The sequence below is a fragment of the Cajanus cajan genome, chromosome 4 (genome assembly GCF_000230855.2).
Source record: "Cajanus cajan strain Asha chromosome 4, NIPB_CcT2T_4, whole genome shotgun sequence".
Taxonomy (NCBI): Eukaryota; Viridiplantae; Streptophyta; class Magnoliopsida; order Fabales; family Fabaceae; genus Cajanus; species Cajanus cajan.
Genome location: NC_138520.1, coordinates 69333137 through 69351251, shown reverse-complemented (window position 1 = coordinate 69351251; position 18115 = coordinate 69333137). Strand labels below are relative to the sequence as shown.

General features: G+C 31.3%; 1 protein-coding gene and 1 long non-coding RNA gene across 2 annotated transcripts; one reads left to right on the top strand and one right to left on the bottom strand.

The window, feature by feature from the left end:
• The first annotated feature begins 1736 nt into the window (after positions 1-1736).
• Positions 1737-9969, top strand: LOC145956943 (uncharacterized). Its single transcript, XR_014433352.1, has 2 exons — positions 1737-1877; positions 2070-9969. It is a non-coding gene; the product is annotated as an uncharacterized LOC145956943 (long non-coding RNA).
• A 3353-nt stretch (positions 9970-13322) lies between these two features.
• Positions 13323-17903, bottom strand: LOC109803030 (LOB domain-containing protein 18). The gene is made up of 2 exons (XM_020364483.3): positions 16870-17903; positions 13323-14461 (listed from the first exon to the last, which is right to left on the bottom strand). Exons 1-2 carry the CDS (start codon positions 17194-17196, stop codon positions 14117-14119), a joined length of 672 nt encoding a protein of 223 aa, XP_020220072.2. The 5' UTR covers positions 17197-17903; the 3' UTR covers positions 13323-14116.
• Between the last annotated feature and the right edge of the window lie 212 nt (positions 17904-18115).

The following is an 18115-nucleotide window of genomic DNA, read 5'->3' as shown; positions in this document are numbered from 1 at the left end:
TATGTAAAACATTTCAAACTTATTTAAGGCTGACTCGAGGGTTTAAAATTATAGTTAAGCAGAATAATCGAGTTTTGCTAGAGACAAAATAAAGAAGCATAGATTAGTTTTTAATATTAAAGATAAAAAGAAAGAGTTCTTTGAAGTAGATTTTCACTTAAGCTGATTATAGTGAAGGAATCAATTCTCTGATTAAATAAGCATAAATTAATTTTTAATTTCTTGAAACGAAAGAAAGTTATTTTCTATATATATCGTTATAAATTAAGGTTTTTTAAATGCAAAGTAAGGTAAATTCATTAACATTAACATTTCTCATAAACTGTAATTGTGTATGTTCTGTAGGAAAAAAGAGAAGAGTAAATATTATATTAATTGTTTTATAACATGAGAAAAATATTTTAATCTATTTACTTGTTATTGCTATTTATGCATGATTTTATTATTTTCCATTTTAGTAATTAAATATCATATGATTTATTTACACCTCCATCTCATGTTTCTATACTGTTAAAAACACCCACACGTACTAAATATAAAAGAATTGAATTTACACCAATCACTCAACATGTTTAATTTATTTTTAGTAATAATGTGTGACAAAGCGAACCGCACTATATATATCCTGAAAGTTCTTGACTCACTTCGAAGAATCGAACAAAGGTAAAAAAGCAACACCACTATCAGAATCATTCAACAAATTACAGAGAAGATTTGTGGGAAAATGTATGTTAGAGAATTAGATTCCACCTAATTAATGTTATTATTCTGCTTAAGATTAACGCTTCCCTTCATGTTAGTGCACCAAGAATCTATAGTCTGTGTATATATATTCTTCCCATACGAACCCAACAATGCAGACCAATAAAACCATTTCATTGTTTCATGTGAAGTTATATATATAGTCTTCACGTTCATCATAGCCAATTGCACATGCATCCATTTATTAATTTCTTGGTAGATTTTCATTCTAGTTTTCATGAATATTTCATCACTTTTTTTTCTTCTAGCGGCATTAACTTGTCTAGTTTATTTTATCTATATTAATCAATTGCACTCATACTCTTTGATGTGGCATGTTCTAGAAAGTTTTCTACGTATTCTCCTAATGCCTAACACAGATATACACACATCAGAGATGATAGGGGTCGACAAGAAAAGGTTTTCCATAGTGGAAAAGATTCAAGTGTATGATATATTAGTGGTGTTGAATGTAACCTTAAATGATTGTTTTCAACACCCTTTTTAGCATTCTGTATGTTTGAATATTAATACAATGAGGGCATGTCGTTGGCTTCTATAATGTTATGTTCATCTACATTGACTTTGAGAGGTCTACAACATGTCCTCATAGTACTAATATTCAAATACAGTATAGATAAACAATGTTGTAATTTTAGGATGTAAACAACAAATTTTATTGACAAAGATTTCTCTCCAAATTTTAGTTTGATATTCTAAAATTAATGAAAATTATTATTCATAATTATTGGGGTGGCTGATTTAATAATTGTCAAAAAATTTTTAGATAATTTGAGATTATTATAATTCTGATTAATTTTTATATTACATATTATTATTAAGTGTCATTAATTTTTTTTTATAAATTATAATATCTTAATTGTGTCATATAGAGATTAATGAGACCATGAATATATATGGTGGTGCATGACTACAGTGCCCACGCCAACATGGTGTGAATGTCTTCAATTGGATTTCTTAGAACAGTAAGTATTTAGCTGTGTTTATCTTTAGCAGCTTATTTTTTAATGCTAGTTAAGTTTCAATATTATTCGCATAATTAAATATATGATGTATTTTGGGTATGAGAGAAAGGAAATGTACCCCACAGGCCACAGCTTATAAACTGTTTACAGGTGAGAAACTTCTGCCTCTCATCTTTGATGAATTACTATGTTACTTTCCTACCACCTGGTCAAATTTTTAGCTATTTGAAACACTAGAATGTGTAAGTACTATACAAGAACTCTGAATAAAATAAAGACAATTACAAATTCTGAGATCTTATGAAATAGAAGACATTGATAGTATTGTGAATTCTGTAACAGCCCAAGCAACCCGCATGAGGATATTGTCCGCTTTGGCCCACGGCCTCACGGCTTTGTTCTCGGGAATGGCCAACACCACCCCAAAACACGTCCTCCAAGGCAAGTCCTGCCAACCCCATCAGAGTAGCACAGCGACCCCACATGGCCAGATATTGTCCCCTTTGCCCTAAGGCCTCAGGGTTTTGTTCTAGGCAATGCCCCACGGCATCCCTAAACGCGTCTTCAAGAGTAAGGTATCCACACCCATATATATGGCATGCTTCGTTCACCTTACTAGCCGAGGTGGGACTTCACAATCCACCCCCCCTCGGGGAGCCCAGCGCCCTCGCTGGCACACCTGCCCGGGTCCCGGCTCTGATACCAATGTAACAGCCCAAGCAACCCGCATGAGGATATTGTCCGCTTTGGCCCACGGCCGCACGGTTTTGCTCTTGGCGATGACACGCATGCCACCCCAAAAGGCCTCCTCACAAGGAAGGTATCCACACCCATATATATGGCATGCTTCGTTCGCCTTCCTAACCGATGTGGGACTATTAATGTAACAGCCCAAGCAACCCGCATGAGGATATTGTCCGCTTTGGCCCACGGCCGCACGGTTTTGCTCTTGGCGATGACACGCATGCCACCCCAAAAGGCCTCCTCACAAGGAAGGTATCCACACCCATATATATGGCATGCTTCGTTCGCCTTCCTAACCGATGTGGGACTATATCCACCCCCCCTCAAGGGAGTCCAGCGCCCTCGCTGGCACACCGATCCGGGCCCCGGCTCTGATACCACTAAATGTGACACCCTCTACCCCAACATAAATACAATAGATATAAACCATCTATATATAAATTCTTTCTTAGTCTAATATAAAATAATTATCTCAAGTATCATTGGGTAAAAGATGCACATTCATAATTTTCAACTATAAGTATCAAATTGTCAAGAAATAATAAAATAAAGATTATAGATTAATCCCAGTAAAGGTGGCAGGGCCTCCTAGTTAGGAATTAACTTATAATCGTTTAGTAAAATTATAATATGACAAAAATACACACTTTCAACATAAATAACATAAAAATTACAAAAGAAAAATAATAATTTAACAATAAGTCTAGCTAATCCCGATGTCACATCCTATCAGAGCGAAACCCAAACAGAAGCCTAAGCTTCACCACCAACATTCTCAGCCTCATGCTAATTATCTGCATCATAATTTAAATATACACAAAAATGACAAGGGAGTGAGAAACTTCTCACTCAGTTGCAGATATAGAAATAAAAGTTAAATAGCACACACACACGCAATATAATTCACATATATAATCAATCTCACATATATGCTTATGTATAATGATTTTCTTGACTTGACTCACTAATGTATGCATGTGGCGCCATACGGAAGTTCACATATCATCATTGGTGACCCGAAGGCACACCTATACAATTGTCGGTGACCCTAAGGTACACCTATCATTGGTGTTCATACACCTCGTTAGCATATCGTGGGTGACCCAAAGGTACACCTTGTTAGTCGTGGGTATGCGGCCTCAGCGGCACACCTGGAGTAATATGTGCATATGATGCATGTCATACATTCACAGACTCAACCTTTAGCATGTTACACATATCATATTCATATTTCATAATTAAGAATTATTTCAATAATCCAATTTAATAGTCCAATAGTCCAACAGTCCAAACAGTCCAACAGTCCAAACAGTCCAACAGTCCAACAGTCCAACAATCCAACAATCCAACAATCCAACAGTCCAGAGGTTGCTTAGGTATCATATTTTTCAATAATAATATATTAAGATCTTTTAAGTAAAGTAGGAAGCTTAAAAGGTAATATAAGATAATAAGGAGACTCAGCCTTCCATTTAAATAATAGATTACAAATTTATAAATACTTAGGAGGCTTAGCCTTCCATTCAAATAACAGATTCTAATATGTAAATAAATAAGATATAAAACAAAACACATCAATAATACATATTCAAAGAAATAAACAACAGGCAAGGGATCGGGAGCCAATCCAACAAACAAACTATTTAACAATTATTCCCACACCCCCAAGCGAGGTTTCCCACTCCCCCCTTACCTGGGTTTACAAAAATTTGGGCAGAATCTCCTCCTCTCTATCTTTCCTTAAAAGGAATCGGAATTAGGGCAGAATCTCTTCCTCTTTCTCCTTAAACAAGACACTAGAGCAGAACCTCCTTTTCTTTCTCCTTCTCTCTCTCTTACTTTCTCTCTCTATTTCTCTAGAATTTCCTTCTCTCTAGAATTCTAAATTTTCAAAACCTTAAGTCCCTATTTATAGAATTTTTGAAGTTACTATGCACTATGCACTATTCATTAAAATAATATTATAAATTACTATGCACTATGCACTATTCATTAAAATAATATTATAAATTACTATGCACTATTCATTATTATATTCAAATTTATTATAAAATTTGAACCCGCGTCCCTCGTGCAGCCGCCCTTCACTGTGCAATTGCATAGTGAAATACTATTCATACATACGTATACGTAAATAGTAAAATACGTATACATAAATAGTAAAATACGTATACGTAAATAGTAAAATACATAAATAAAATACTTATTCACATAATAAATACATAAAAAAATATTTCTTTTCATTGAATAAAATTTGGGATGTTACAAACACTAGTCAATCTTTCCTTAAGAGTTTGAAAACTACTTCCTCAATTGTTATCCCATACTAATGTAACTCCTTTCTAGTCAATTCAGTCAAAGGTAATAGTAAGTAATTCAAAGAAGTAAGCAACAAAATGATTTGGGTAGTTAAAAATATACATAGGTTCAAGAATTCCTGATATAGATTATCCTTACGGTTGATTCCAAGGGTAGGCAAGAAACAACCTAGTGAACTGAAACATCTTAATAACCAAAGAAACGAAGGCAAAAGCAATTTTTATAGTGAGAGCAGTTTAAACCATGAACAGCTGTTAAAAAAAAATTACTCACTGAATTTTCATATAAACTATCAAACAAGACTCCTGATTTTACTAATTGACTCAAGTATCTCTCACTTAAGCACAACTTAGGTAGATCTTCCTCCGCAAGAAATTTCATGGTCTAAAATACTCACCTCATACAATCCAAATTCATACTTAGACAATCTAGTTTAAATCTATACTCTAATATGATCATCTCACATCCTAAGGTCAAAAAACATTTTATTATCACAACCCTCCACTGATTGATCCATAAAGTCATCTATTCTTATTTCTACATACATGTATATCAAATCATATTAGAATACCTTTTTCATAAATATCATTCCTAAGCATGTATGAATTGATCATTGCTTACATCCTATAACATGTACAAGAACCAACTTTTACTACTCTGCATTATATCATTTTAATAGACCTATCAAATACAAAACCTCAAAATATCATATTTAAATCTATTTTTATACCTAACAACTCAAAATATCATGATAGCATATATCTGCCTGACACACAGAGTTGTATTCATCCAAGTGATTTCAAACTTATCTCAAACGAAAGTTAAGTGAATAAGCTACAACTCTTTATGAAGACATAAGATTTCCAAGAGATCATCTCTTTAGCTAAAGATTCAAATATCACCACTAATAAATTCAGTGCTTACTAAATTTCTAATCACCAAGGCAGTCATAACTTGAAGTTCTAGATTTTTGTTTCATCTTATCCTAGTTCTATTGAAAAGATAATATCTAAAGCCATATTCTTCATAAAGACCTCAAAATATAAATTTTGTCAATATAATACTCATACTATCATAACAAACTATAATGAAAATATTTTCGACACCAAATAGCAATAATGTATCAATATATCTAATGCCACAAAATACCTCAACTTTTTCCAAATTCACTACTAAATTTCTCATTCAAGTCTCTCCTTACTTTTCTCAATCAAAACAACTCACATGCTACCTAAACCATAAATAATTAACATACCAATAATAACACTTAAGGGAATTAACATCATTTCGATCTCTCACCAAAGAGACAACCACCTTTAGATTCAACCTGCTATAACTATAGATGTCAGAAACTTCACCAATCATAAACTTTTAGTACACTCAATATATCACCTCCCATCCAAGGTTCTAATAATTCGAGTTGGCTAACACTATCATGATCATCATTCCTCTGATTACAAACTAACTTAACAATCTCAAACTCAACAATATCAACACAGGACGAACATCATCATCATAATACACAATAAACAAGACATAGTCAGAGTACACAACAGAGTCATGATAAGCACATAACACACACGGTTGATAAAATCGACTTGCTCTGATACCAATGTAACAGCCCAAGCAACCCGCATGAGGATATTGTCCGCTTTGGCCCACGGCCTCACGGCTTTGTTCTCGGGAATGGCCAACACCACCCCAAAACGCGTCCTCCAAGGCAAGTCCTGCCAACCCCATCAGAGTAGCGCAGCGACCCCACATGGCCAGATATTGTCCCACAATGGGTTTTGTTCTAGGCAATGCCCTCATGGCATCCCTAAACGCGTCCTCAAGAGTAAGGTATCCACACCCATATATATGGCATGCTTCGTTCACCTTACTAGCCGATGTGGGACTTCACAATCCACCCCCCCTCGGGGAGCCCAGCGCCCTCGCTGGCACACCTGCCCGGGTCCCGGCTCTGATACCACTAAATGTGACACCCTCTACCCCAACATAATTACAATAGATATAAACCATCTATATATAAATTCTTTCTTAGTCTAATATAAAATAATTATCTCAAGTATCATTGGGTAAAAGATGCACATTCATAATTTTCAACTGTAAGTATCAAATTGTCAAGAAATAATAAAATAAAGATTATAGATTAATCCCAGTAAAGGTGGCAGGGCCTCCTAGTTAGGAATTAACTTATAATCTTTTAGTAAAATTATAATATGACAAAAATACACACTTTCAACATAAATAACATAAAAATTACAAAAGAAAAATAATAATAATTTAACAATTAGTCTAGCTAATCCCGATGTCACATCCTATCAGAGCGAAACCCAAACAGAAGCCTAAGCTTCACCACCAACATCCTCAGCCTCATGCTAATTATCTGCATCATAATTTAAATATACACAAAAATGACAAGGGAGTGAGAAACTTCTCACTCAGTTGCAGATATAGAAATAAAAGTTAAATAGCACACACACACGCAATATAATTCACATATATAATCAATCTCACATATATGCTTATGTATAATGATTTTCTTGACTTGACTCACTAATGTATGCATGTGGCGCCATACGGAAGTTGCAGAATTCATCACTGGTGACCCGAAGGCACACCTATACAATTGTCGGTGACCCTAAGGTACACCTATCATTGGTGTTCATACACCTCGTTAGCATATCGTGGGTGACCCAAAGGTACACCTTGTTAGTCGTGGGTATGCGGCCTCAGCGGCACACCTGGAGTAATATGTGCATATGATGCATGTCATACATTCACAGACTCAACCTTTAGCATGTTACACATATCATATTCATATTTCATAATTAAGAATTATTTCAATAATCCAATTTAATAGTCCAATAGTTCAACAGTCCAAACAGTCCAACAGTCCAAACAGTCCAACAGTCCAACAGTCCAACAATCCAACAGTCCAGAGGTTGCTTAGGTATCATATTTTTCAATAATAATATATTAAGATCTTTTAAGTAAAGTAGGAAGCTTAAAAGGTAATATAAGATAATAAGGAGGCTCAGCCTTCCATTTAAATAATAGATGACAAATTTATAAATACTTAGGAGGCTTAGCCTTCCATTCAAATAACAGATTCTGATATGTAAATAAATAAGATATAAAACAAAACACATCAATAATACATATTCAAAGAAATAAACAACAGGCAAGGGATCGGGAGCCAATCCAACAAACAAACTATTTAACAATTATTCCCACACCCCCAAGCGAGGTTTCCCACTCCCCCCCTTACCTGGGTTTACAGAAATTTGGGCAGAATCTCCTCCTCTCTATCTTTCCTTAAAAGGAATCGGAATTAGGGCAGAATCTCTTCCTCTTTCTCCTTAAACAAGGCACTAGAGTAGAACCTCCTTTTCTTTCTCCTTTTCTCTCTCTTACTTTCTCTCTCTATTTCTCCAGAATTTCCTTCTCTCTAGAATTCTGAATTTTCAAAACCTTAGGCCCCTATTTATAGAAATTTTGAAGTTACTATGCACTATGCACTATTCATTAAAATAATATTATAAGTTACTATGCACTATTCATTAAAATATTCAAATTAATTATAATTTTGAAACTTAAGAATCCGCAGCCCCTCGTAGCCGCCCCTCATGCGCAGCCATTCACTATTTGCATAGTAAAACACTATTCATAAATACGTATATATGAATAGTAAAATATGTATACATAAATAGTAAAATACGTATACATAAATAGTAAAATACGTATATGTGAATAGTAAAATACATAAATAAAATACTTATTCACATAATAAATACATAAAAAATATTTCTTTTCATTGACTAAAATTTGGGATGTTACAATTTGATTGTGAAGTCCCACATCGGCTAGTAAGGTGAACGAAGCATGCCATATATATGGGTGTGGATACCTTACTCTTGAAGACGCGTTTAGGGATGCCGTGGGGCATTGCCTAGAACAAAACCCTGAGGCCTTAGGGCAAAGGGGACAATATCTGGCCATGTGGGGTCGCTGTGCTACTCTGATGGGGTTGGCAGGACTTGCCTTGGAGGACGCGTTTTGGGGTGGTGTTGGCCATTCCCGAGAACAAAGCCGTGAGGCCGTGGGCCAAAGCGGACAATATCCTCATGCGGGTTGCTTGGGCTGTTACATTTGGTATCAGAGCCGGGGCCCGGATCGGTGTGCCAGCGAGGGCGCTGGACTCCCTTGAGGGGGGGTGGATATAGTCCCACATCGGTTAGGAAGGCGAACGAAGCATGCCATATATATGGGTGTGGATACCTTCCTTGTGAGGAGGCCTTTTGGGGTGGCATGCGTGTCATCGCCAAGAGCAAAACCGTGCGGCCGTGGGCCAAAGCGGACAATATCCTCATGCGGGTTGCTTGGGCTGTTACAAATTCAGTATATAAGTCTAAATAATCTAAGATAAATAACTGTTCATAATTAAATGACTTGAAATTGAAGCATTAGAATCAAGCAAATAATCAAGTTGGAATAATATATACCAAATTTTATGTACACATTTTGTTGTTTTTTTACTCTTTTCTATTGATAAAAAAAAATGGTTTGAAATTATTAGCATTACTGAGAAATTGTGTCCCTGATTTGGTCATTCTTATTGAAGAAAGAGGCAAAGGGATTTGACAAATTATTAGATACATAACTAGGTTTCCTGCATGTCATTTTTTATATTTCAGCAATTTTATTTTTCCTATTTTGCTATTTGATTTTACTTCTACTTATTAGATTGAACTTTGATAGCCACGTAGCTTGCGTTGGAACTGGAAGGATAAATTCTGCTTATTTACTTATTTCTATTGAGACAGGATATTGTTATATATAGGCATTCTCAATATTAGTTGAATTAATGGAAGAGAACAATATATACGATCACACATTATCTAGACCTCTTTCTTGAATTAGTTGCTTTGAATGCGATGGATTTGGAGGAAGATGTTCCTCCTATGAATATGTTGCCACTAGAAGTGATATTGAAAATGACACTCCATCATGTTGTAATTGACACTAGGTGATGATTGAATTTGATGTACTTGTAGTGTAGTACGTTTACATTATATTACAACTATATTTATTTTAGTTGTATTATTCGATGAAAATTGTACATTTTAACTTATTTTATAGACGATATAAATAAAGTTCATGATAAATTATGTTTATAATTAGTGATATTATCATTACACTTATTATGATTTAGTAATAATTAAATGAAACTATCAACATCAAATATGTCAATCATATCATACAATAAGGAGGTAAATCTTATATAAGCAAACATACATGTAAGAAATAAAACAATTGTTCCTAAATATATATACATATTTCATACAAAAAAAAAGCAATTACTGTGTACAAAATAAACCTGATTGTCAGTCAAGTGTGTATACAAGACTTAATTATCTTAGGATAACAACATTCAAAAGAGAATCACCTCTGGCATGACTCACTATCAAACAATACAACGTAACTTGCTAATCTTATCCTAGCTAAATATGATCATAGCAATCCCAAACTACAAGAAAAAATATAGGGTAAGTTTGTAATACAAAAACAATGTCATACAAAAACATGCAACATAAGCAACTTAAAAGGAACATCATTTATTACATTACATCATGTCTTGTCATGCAACTCAAAGTACCTAAGCAACCATACAACTTAGGTAATTTTATCATCGTTATCAAACAATAATTCATCTTCATACAATATTACGTTCACACCATTCATCATATAACAACTTATACACAGCTTAACAACATTTACATACTTATATACATATATAACCAACATTAGTTATGTAAGAAACAACATAGTCAGCGATAAGTACCAATACATCACAAACAATTAGAGCAATACAATCACTCATACAACTTCAATCCACTTAATAGATTCAAGAGAACAACATAGATATACAATTGATACGTCATCACGCATATCAACTCTAAAGATCTCCCACAATTGAGGTGAGCAGTTTAAGTAACTTGACTTACCAAATCTTAGCGACTAGTATGATATCATAATACAATAATTGACACTAAGGCAGAAATAGTGATTAGCACAAGATTAGAAATAATGACTAACATAAGGAAGACGGATTTATCAGGTTTTACCACTTAAATTAGGAAGTACGATACTATGTTGCAATGCTCGATGTGAATGTCACAAAGAATGACTCACGCTCTCTATCAAGCTCCATGCCTAACAACTCTCATGGTGCCTAGCTAACACGATATTAGTTCATACATGTCTACAAAATTTACAATTTTTGGGCAATTCAAACAAACATGTTTTTAAAAATTTAATCGGTAATTGTTGGGAACAATAATAATTAAGGTATATCTACAACATAAATAACTCATTCCAACCTAACAAATTTTCCTACTCACACATAATACTCCTAATAATTTGTTTTCTTCCATCCTTAAGGTTCCTCTAAAAATCCACAAACACTCATAGATTTATAAATAAAGCAATTGTACAGATCAGAAACATGATTATTATCAATCATCACAACTAGAATACATAAAGATTAACATATAACACAGAATTACAAATCACAATCAAAGATTAAAAATTCTCCCTCATGCATCATATACAAACAAGACGAGATTATGGGTCAACATCACTACCTTGCAAATAACACACACCTTGGAATGAGGTTCTCACTCCTCTATTATCTCCATGAACGTAAGATGAACTTCTTCCTATTCTCTAAGCATTTCTTCTATTCCAAAAAGAAAAAAATGTAAGCATAGAAAAATGTAAATTTACTCCATCTCCCTTAAAACCTCTATTTTAAAAACTTAATTCTCATCTCTTTTAATTAAAACAATTATAAAATAAAATAAAATATAATGCATAAAGCATTATAACTTAACACATACATCTCTAACAAAATATATAATAAAATATCATAAAAATACATATTTATCTAATAAATATTATACAAAACAATTTTAAAAATATTTATTATTTTATTAAAAACACTCATAATTATTAAAAATCTCTAAAATATTTATAAAACTTGTTTAATTAATTAAAACATTATTTTAATTCTTTTAGAATACTTAATACACATAACTGTTCATCTTGAGATTTTTCCTTACCCTTGAATATAGTCATTTATGATTTGTTTGGTTAGGTAGATTTTGAGAAGAAAAAAAAGTAGGAGAAAGAATAAAGTTTTTTATTGTTTGGAAAAAGGAAAAAGACAAATAATAGAAGAATTTGGTGGGACCCACACGTTTAAAAACTTCCCTCTCATGAAACAATATTTTATGAAAGCCACTTAAAAATCTATTATTTTTTACTCGTTCTATATTTTTTCTTCTATTTTTTTTCTGTTTATCTTTTTTCTTCTTAAAATCTTTCATCATTCAAACAAATTATTAAGGAGAGTTTGTTTAAAGTATGATATTATAATATCAGGATCACATTCTCCAAAATATTATTACTGTTATTTTGCGAAATGTTTAAAAATATATTTGACTGAATTTTAACATTCCTAGAAATATTATTAAAATTTAAAATAAAGGAAATAAAAACAAATAAGAGTTGAAATGGAAGTTATAAATGAGTTAAAAAAAAACAACTTCTCAATTTCCGATGAGAATTATAATATTTTGATCCTTTCATTTTGTGAATAAAATTGTAAAATATTTTGTTCGTAACTGTTTTTGTTTTTCTCGAAAATGAATAATAGTTATAAATATATTTTTTAAAAAAATTTCAAACAAACATAAAGATACTATGTTCGCAAGTTCATATTATCCTTAATCTATAAATCTTTTTTCAAATTTTTTCTAAATCAAGTTACGCATAATTTTTAAATATGAGATGCAAATTAACATGAAAAAACTTTCAACCATAATAACAAATTATGTCCATTGTATTGTATGATTATATATATATATATATATATATATATATATATATATATATATATATATATATATATATATATATATATATATATATATATAATATATATATACTTTCCACAATTTATGGTTTATGATTGAATTACATATCAATTTGTATTCTATTTTGCGTGAGAGTGTGTCTAAAAAATTTCTTCAATAAGAAAGTTTATAGAAATTTTTGTAACTTATTATCTAAGTGAGTTTTTATTCATCAAAATTATTTATGAATTAAATATTAATATTTTAAAATAAATTATTAATAAATAAAAATAAGTTTTTTTGCTACAATATAAATTATTTATCATAAATCTAAAATATAATTTATGAATTTAAAAATATTTATGTATATTAATTTTAAATAAAATTTTTATATTCAAATATAGTATATATATATATATATTATATATATATAACTTATTATCATTTTTAATTATACATAATAAACATGTATGTGTAGGAATGTTAAAAAAATTCATATTCATGGATATCCGTGAATAAAAATTGTTATGAGTAGAAAATAGATATTGTAAATGAGTAATCGCAGGTAATAAGTATGAGTATTTTCTATATCCGCATGTTAATGGGGGCATATACAGATGTATTTGTACCCGCTTATATTCAAATACATAATTATATATTAATTTTTTTTGAAATTTATGAAAATAAAATACTTTTACAATTAAATTTTGTTTTTAAATCAAAGAATCTTGATCAATAAAATTATGTATAATATTTCTATAACTTAAAATTTTGACTTTTAAATTATTTTTCTTAAAAAAAATTATTATAGTAATTAAAAATTAACATGAGGATATTAAAAAATATGTAGCAACAGATACACGCATAAATATAGAGACAAGTATAGAAAGAATATTTATTTAACAGGACGGGTAGCAGAACTATATCTATACTCATCCTACCCTATTGACATTTCTATACATGTGCATTGTACATGTTAAAATCCTAGTTATACTATCAACATGTACTCGCAAAAGAAATTCAAAATATAACTATCAAGTTATGGATCTCAACATATACTATTAAGAGCTAGCATGTTTAATACAAATTTAAAAGAGTTTTTAAAAAAATTTTTACTAAAAAAATATTTATTTTGAAGTAGAAAAATTCTTCTAAAGTTGTGTCCAAATTTACTGGTTATTTTTTCTTCAAAAATTTGGATAAAAAAAATTAAGAAGGAAAGAACAACGACGACATACATAATCACGATTATTATAATAATAAACAGTTGATAATATAAACATGTTTGAAAATTGAAGATCCCATCATAATAATTGCTAGTCTATAGCTAGTTTAACCGAATAAGGATGAGAAATATTAGTTGATAGTTTATAAAGCAAGAAAAAAATGATGTTTGAGGTTTAATCACTTAGAAAGTGATAGAGATGGTAATGGTGATGAATTGGAGCTTGAAGGAGCTGTTGGAGGAGACTGAGTGATTGTGGTTGATGGAGCACCACCACCCATGTAGTGACGTGGGTCCATGCCCCTCTGTTGCATGGCCCATGAAGATTGGCCCATTGGCTCAAAAAGTGATGACAAGTCATAGGTCACCGGTATGGCGGCTGCCGTGGCGGTGGCCGGTAGGTCAGCAATTGAGAAAAGCGGTGGTGCTGTTGGCTGCGGCGGTGGAGGAGGTGATGGGTGGGGTACCTCAATATGAGTAAGATGGCCATGCAAGTAAGAGAGTTCTGCTTGCAAGTTCGCCACCTGTGTAGATCAATGAAACAAAAATAAAATGTTAATACATTGGTGATTAATTATTATTATTTAAATTAAATCCTTCAATCATAATAAGTTAGATTTTCTTTTTCTTTTTCTTCATCTTACTTACCTGGTGAGGGAAATTGTGGAGGATGCCTTTGGCTAAAAGAGAGATGATGTTATTTTTAAAAAACATATGTAAGAAATTAAAGAAATTTGACACATCATCTAGAACAATAGAAGAAGTCATAACAAAAGACTAAACACAAATATTTACATGAACTAAAAGTTAAGAAAAAAGAATTGAGATAAAAAAAAAAAGGAAGAACGTGTATATTTTAAGGACCAAAAGCAAAAAAAAAAACATATATATTTCACTAACAATGTAAAAACAACTTTAAACATTGATCTAATTATAAATCATTATTTATATCAAATTTATTGACTTCAATAAATTTATCATAAAGTCACATAATAATAGTTTTTATTACTCTACACAATACATAAATATTACACGCATATCAAAATAATATGAAGATAGTTACATTTCAAATAATGGCTAAAATATATTAGTGAATATGGATTAATTGAACCACTAAGGACATGTTAAATTGAAATTCCCTTTTCCTAATGCACTAAAATAAAAAGTAACATTTTGTAACTTTTTAGTTTAGTGAGTTTAAACAATAAACTAAACACACTGCAATTAGAGCACATGATAGTCACGTAAACTAGAGCCAAAAATATATCCCATTTGAGAAATACTAACATTATTTTCTTTTTAACATTTTTTTATTATCCGATAAAATTCTGTTAGTCTGGCTGGAAAGGAACCCAAATTATTTATAACTTTTTTCTTTTCCTACTGTGTTACGTCAAAGGTGTGATAAAAAGAAGGAAAAGAAAAAACAGTCCGAGGTAGATTACTGCAATAGGAAGAAACTTTTAATTTCTTCTACGAAAACCATATTTTAATTTTTAAGGCCCTAGAATCTTAGATAAATAAAGAGTTAGCGGGTTAATGTGTGATTTCACAAATTAATAAAAAAATTAAAAAGAAAAAATAAAAAAATTACCAACATCTTATTATACATCTAGCTGTAATCAATGCAAATGACACTATACATTTTAGAGATCACACCATAGTTATGTAACTTGATAGTAAAGAGAGTTATGGATGAGTGTTTTTACAAATTTTAATTGTCAAAGTCATTTTAATTTTAAGAAAATAGGGACAAAAATATTTATTTTAATTTTCCTTATCAAAGTGCTTATTAATTGAACCCTGGACTAACCGACCAACTCCCCAAAACCTGCAAGAACCAAGGAAGTAATGGCCATACCATAGTCATAGATTAACCATTTGTGTAACAGCTAGCACACCTCATCATTTGTAAAATTAAATGAGTTATTGATTTCATTGAAATACATAGAGACTATATATCGTCCTTAATTGCCCTTATTTTCCTCCTACCCCAATCCTCACTTTTGTTCCTCTTTCAGATCAAGGGCACAAATCACTATAGCTAGCACAATGTATATGCAAAAACTTTTGTTGAAGGAATTAATTAATGGGTGACACACCCCTTTTTAGAAGAAAAAAAAAAGAGAAAAAAAAAAAGAAACAATGAGTTTGTTCCCGAGGTTGATCTCAACTTTTTTAACTTTTAAATTGATATTACTTTTCTTAAAGTAATACTGATTTTGAACAACTGTTGGAAAGGTTTCATTTTCTTGCGGTTTCATTTAAAAATTATAAATAAATTAATCAACTTTAATAATAATAATAACTCGTTTCTTTATTTTGTAGTTAAAAAATCTCCTTTTAAAAATAATCAGTCAAATTTTTTAATAAAAATAAATTATTAATAAAATTAATAAACATTTCATATAAATAATATGATCGGGAAAAAAAATCATCCTAATCGTGTATAACATCATAAAATGAGACTTATTTCAGTTTGACCTTACTAGCTAGCAAACAAAACAAAATACATTGGGACGTTACATGAGTCGTATACAATGTTAAATATATACGCGGTTTTTAGCAAGTTTTTTTTTCTTCATAAATTAAATAGTTCAAAAATAAACTCCACACCCAAAATCTGACCACTTTCTAAATTTGTAATTATGATTGATGTAAAAAAAATTATAATTATGATATTCACTAGTCAATGAAAAAGAAAGGGAAAAAAAAAATAGAGTTCATTGGATGTGTAAGAAATTAAAAGCAATTTCTTGGTTATAGTAGGGAGAAGAGAAATTAAAAGTGATAATCAAGATAGCTGAATTAAAAGCAATCAAATAATAAGTATAATGGATATGTATGGAAGAACATCTCCATTCATGTTATATAAAGCATGTTGAATTATGAATTTATTAAAAGTTATAATAATTAATCCTTAATTAATTACCTGTTGCTGAAGGGCAAAGATGTGAGCAACACAACCATAAACAGGATCTCTAAGCCTTGACTGAGCTTCATAGCAAATGGTGATGACCGCATCAAGCCTCCTATTAGTAGGAATGTTGAGAAGGAGTTTCGACACATTACTTGCCCCAAACACCTTGTGCACGGCCGCAAAGTGAGCTGTACCTTGCTCTGAATCAAAGTACGGAGCAAAGATACAACTCGACACGCACTTCCTCCTTAGGAACTTGCAAGCCCCACAAGGGCTACCAGTATGTCCACCGCCACTACCACCACCACCATTATTATTACCACCACTTCCGCTATTCATTGATAATGAGAATTAATTATTATTACTATTTTGTATGACTTGGTGTGTTTGAAAGGTGGTGATGAAGGGTATGGAATAATTAGGTTATAGGGTTAGGATTTTGTGAGAGAGTCAATAGGAGGAAAGAACATGTATTGTGGTGTTTGAAGAAATGAGTTTGTTTTGGTGTGGCTATAGAAATTTAATGAGGGGAGTTAATAGGAAAGAAGAAGGCTTAAAAGGCACGCAAGGGAGAAAAGGCTTAACCTCCAAATTTAGAAGTTAGCGTGAAGAACATGAGATATACAAGGTGTTGTTTACCAGTATCCTAAAATCTGGTTCAGTTTTTCTCTTTTATCCTCCTTTTTATCTCGTGATTGTGAACTTATATATTCAACAAAAACGCATGTCTCTCTCTCTCCAAAAACCAGCACACTTGACACTCCTCTAGTTGGTATCATGTGAGTGCAAGGTATGTATTGGGAAGAAGCTTTGAATTTGGACCAAGGATGATGTAATCATGAAAGAAGTTTTTGTAATTGAGTGGGTGTCAAAATAAAGTAATGCTATTGTTATTATTACACCTATTTTATCTATATCTATTATAAAAATAATATCATAGTATGTAACTATTTTTTGTCTTTATTTTTTAATAAATCATTATATACTTTTTAAATATTAAGAAAAGATAGTTTTATATTCTCTCAAGATAATTATATATAATTATCTAATATTTTATCTATGAAATTGTTAGAGATACAAAATGTTTTAATTCCTTTAATATATAGAACTATTATAAAGGTGATATATTTTTTTCATATACAAATTTTAGTTCAAATATTTCTCTTAAAGTATTTATTTATAAATTATAAATCACCCACATCTTTCAAATAACTACACTAGTCTACAAATTTTTTTATTTTTTATTTTTTTAGGTGAT

What these genes read in the sequence shown, in the direction of transcription:
- LOC109803030 (XM_020364483.3), bottom strand. Translation starts at nt 17,196, where the DNA reads ATGAATAGCGGAAGTGGTGGTAATAATAATGGTGGTGGTGGTAGTGGC. An exon ending in TCTTTGCCCTTCAGCAACAG is followed by an intron (nt 14,462 to 16,869) that starts GTAATTAATTAA and finishes TGATCTACACAG; the next exon opens with GTGGCGAACTTGCAAGCAGA.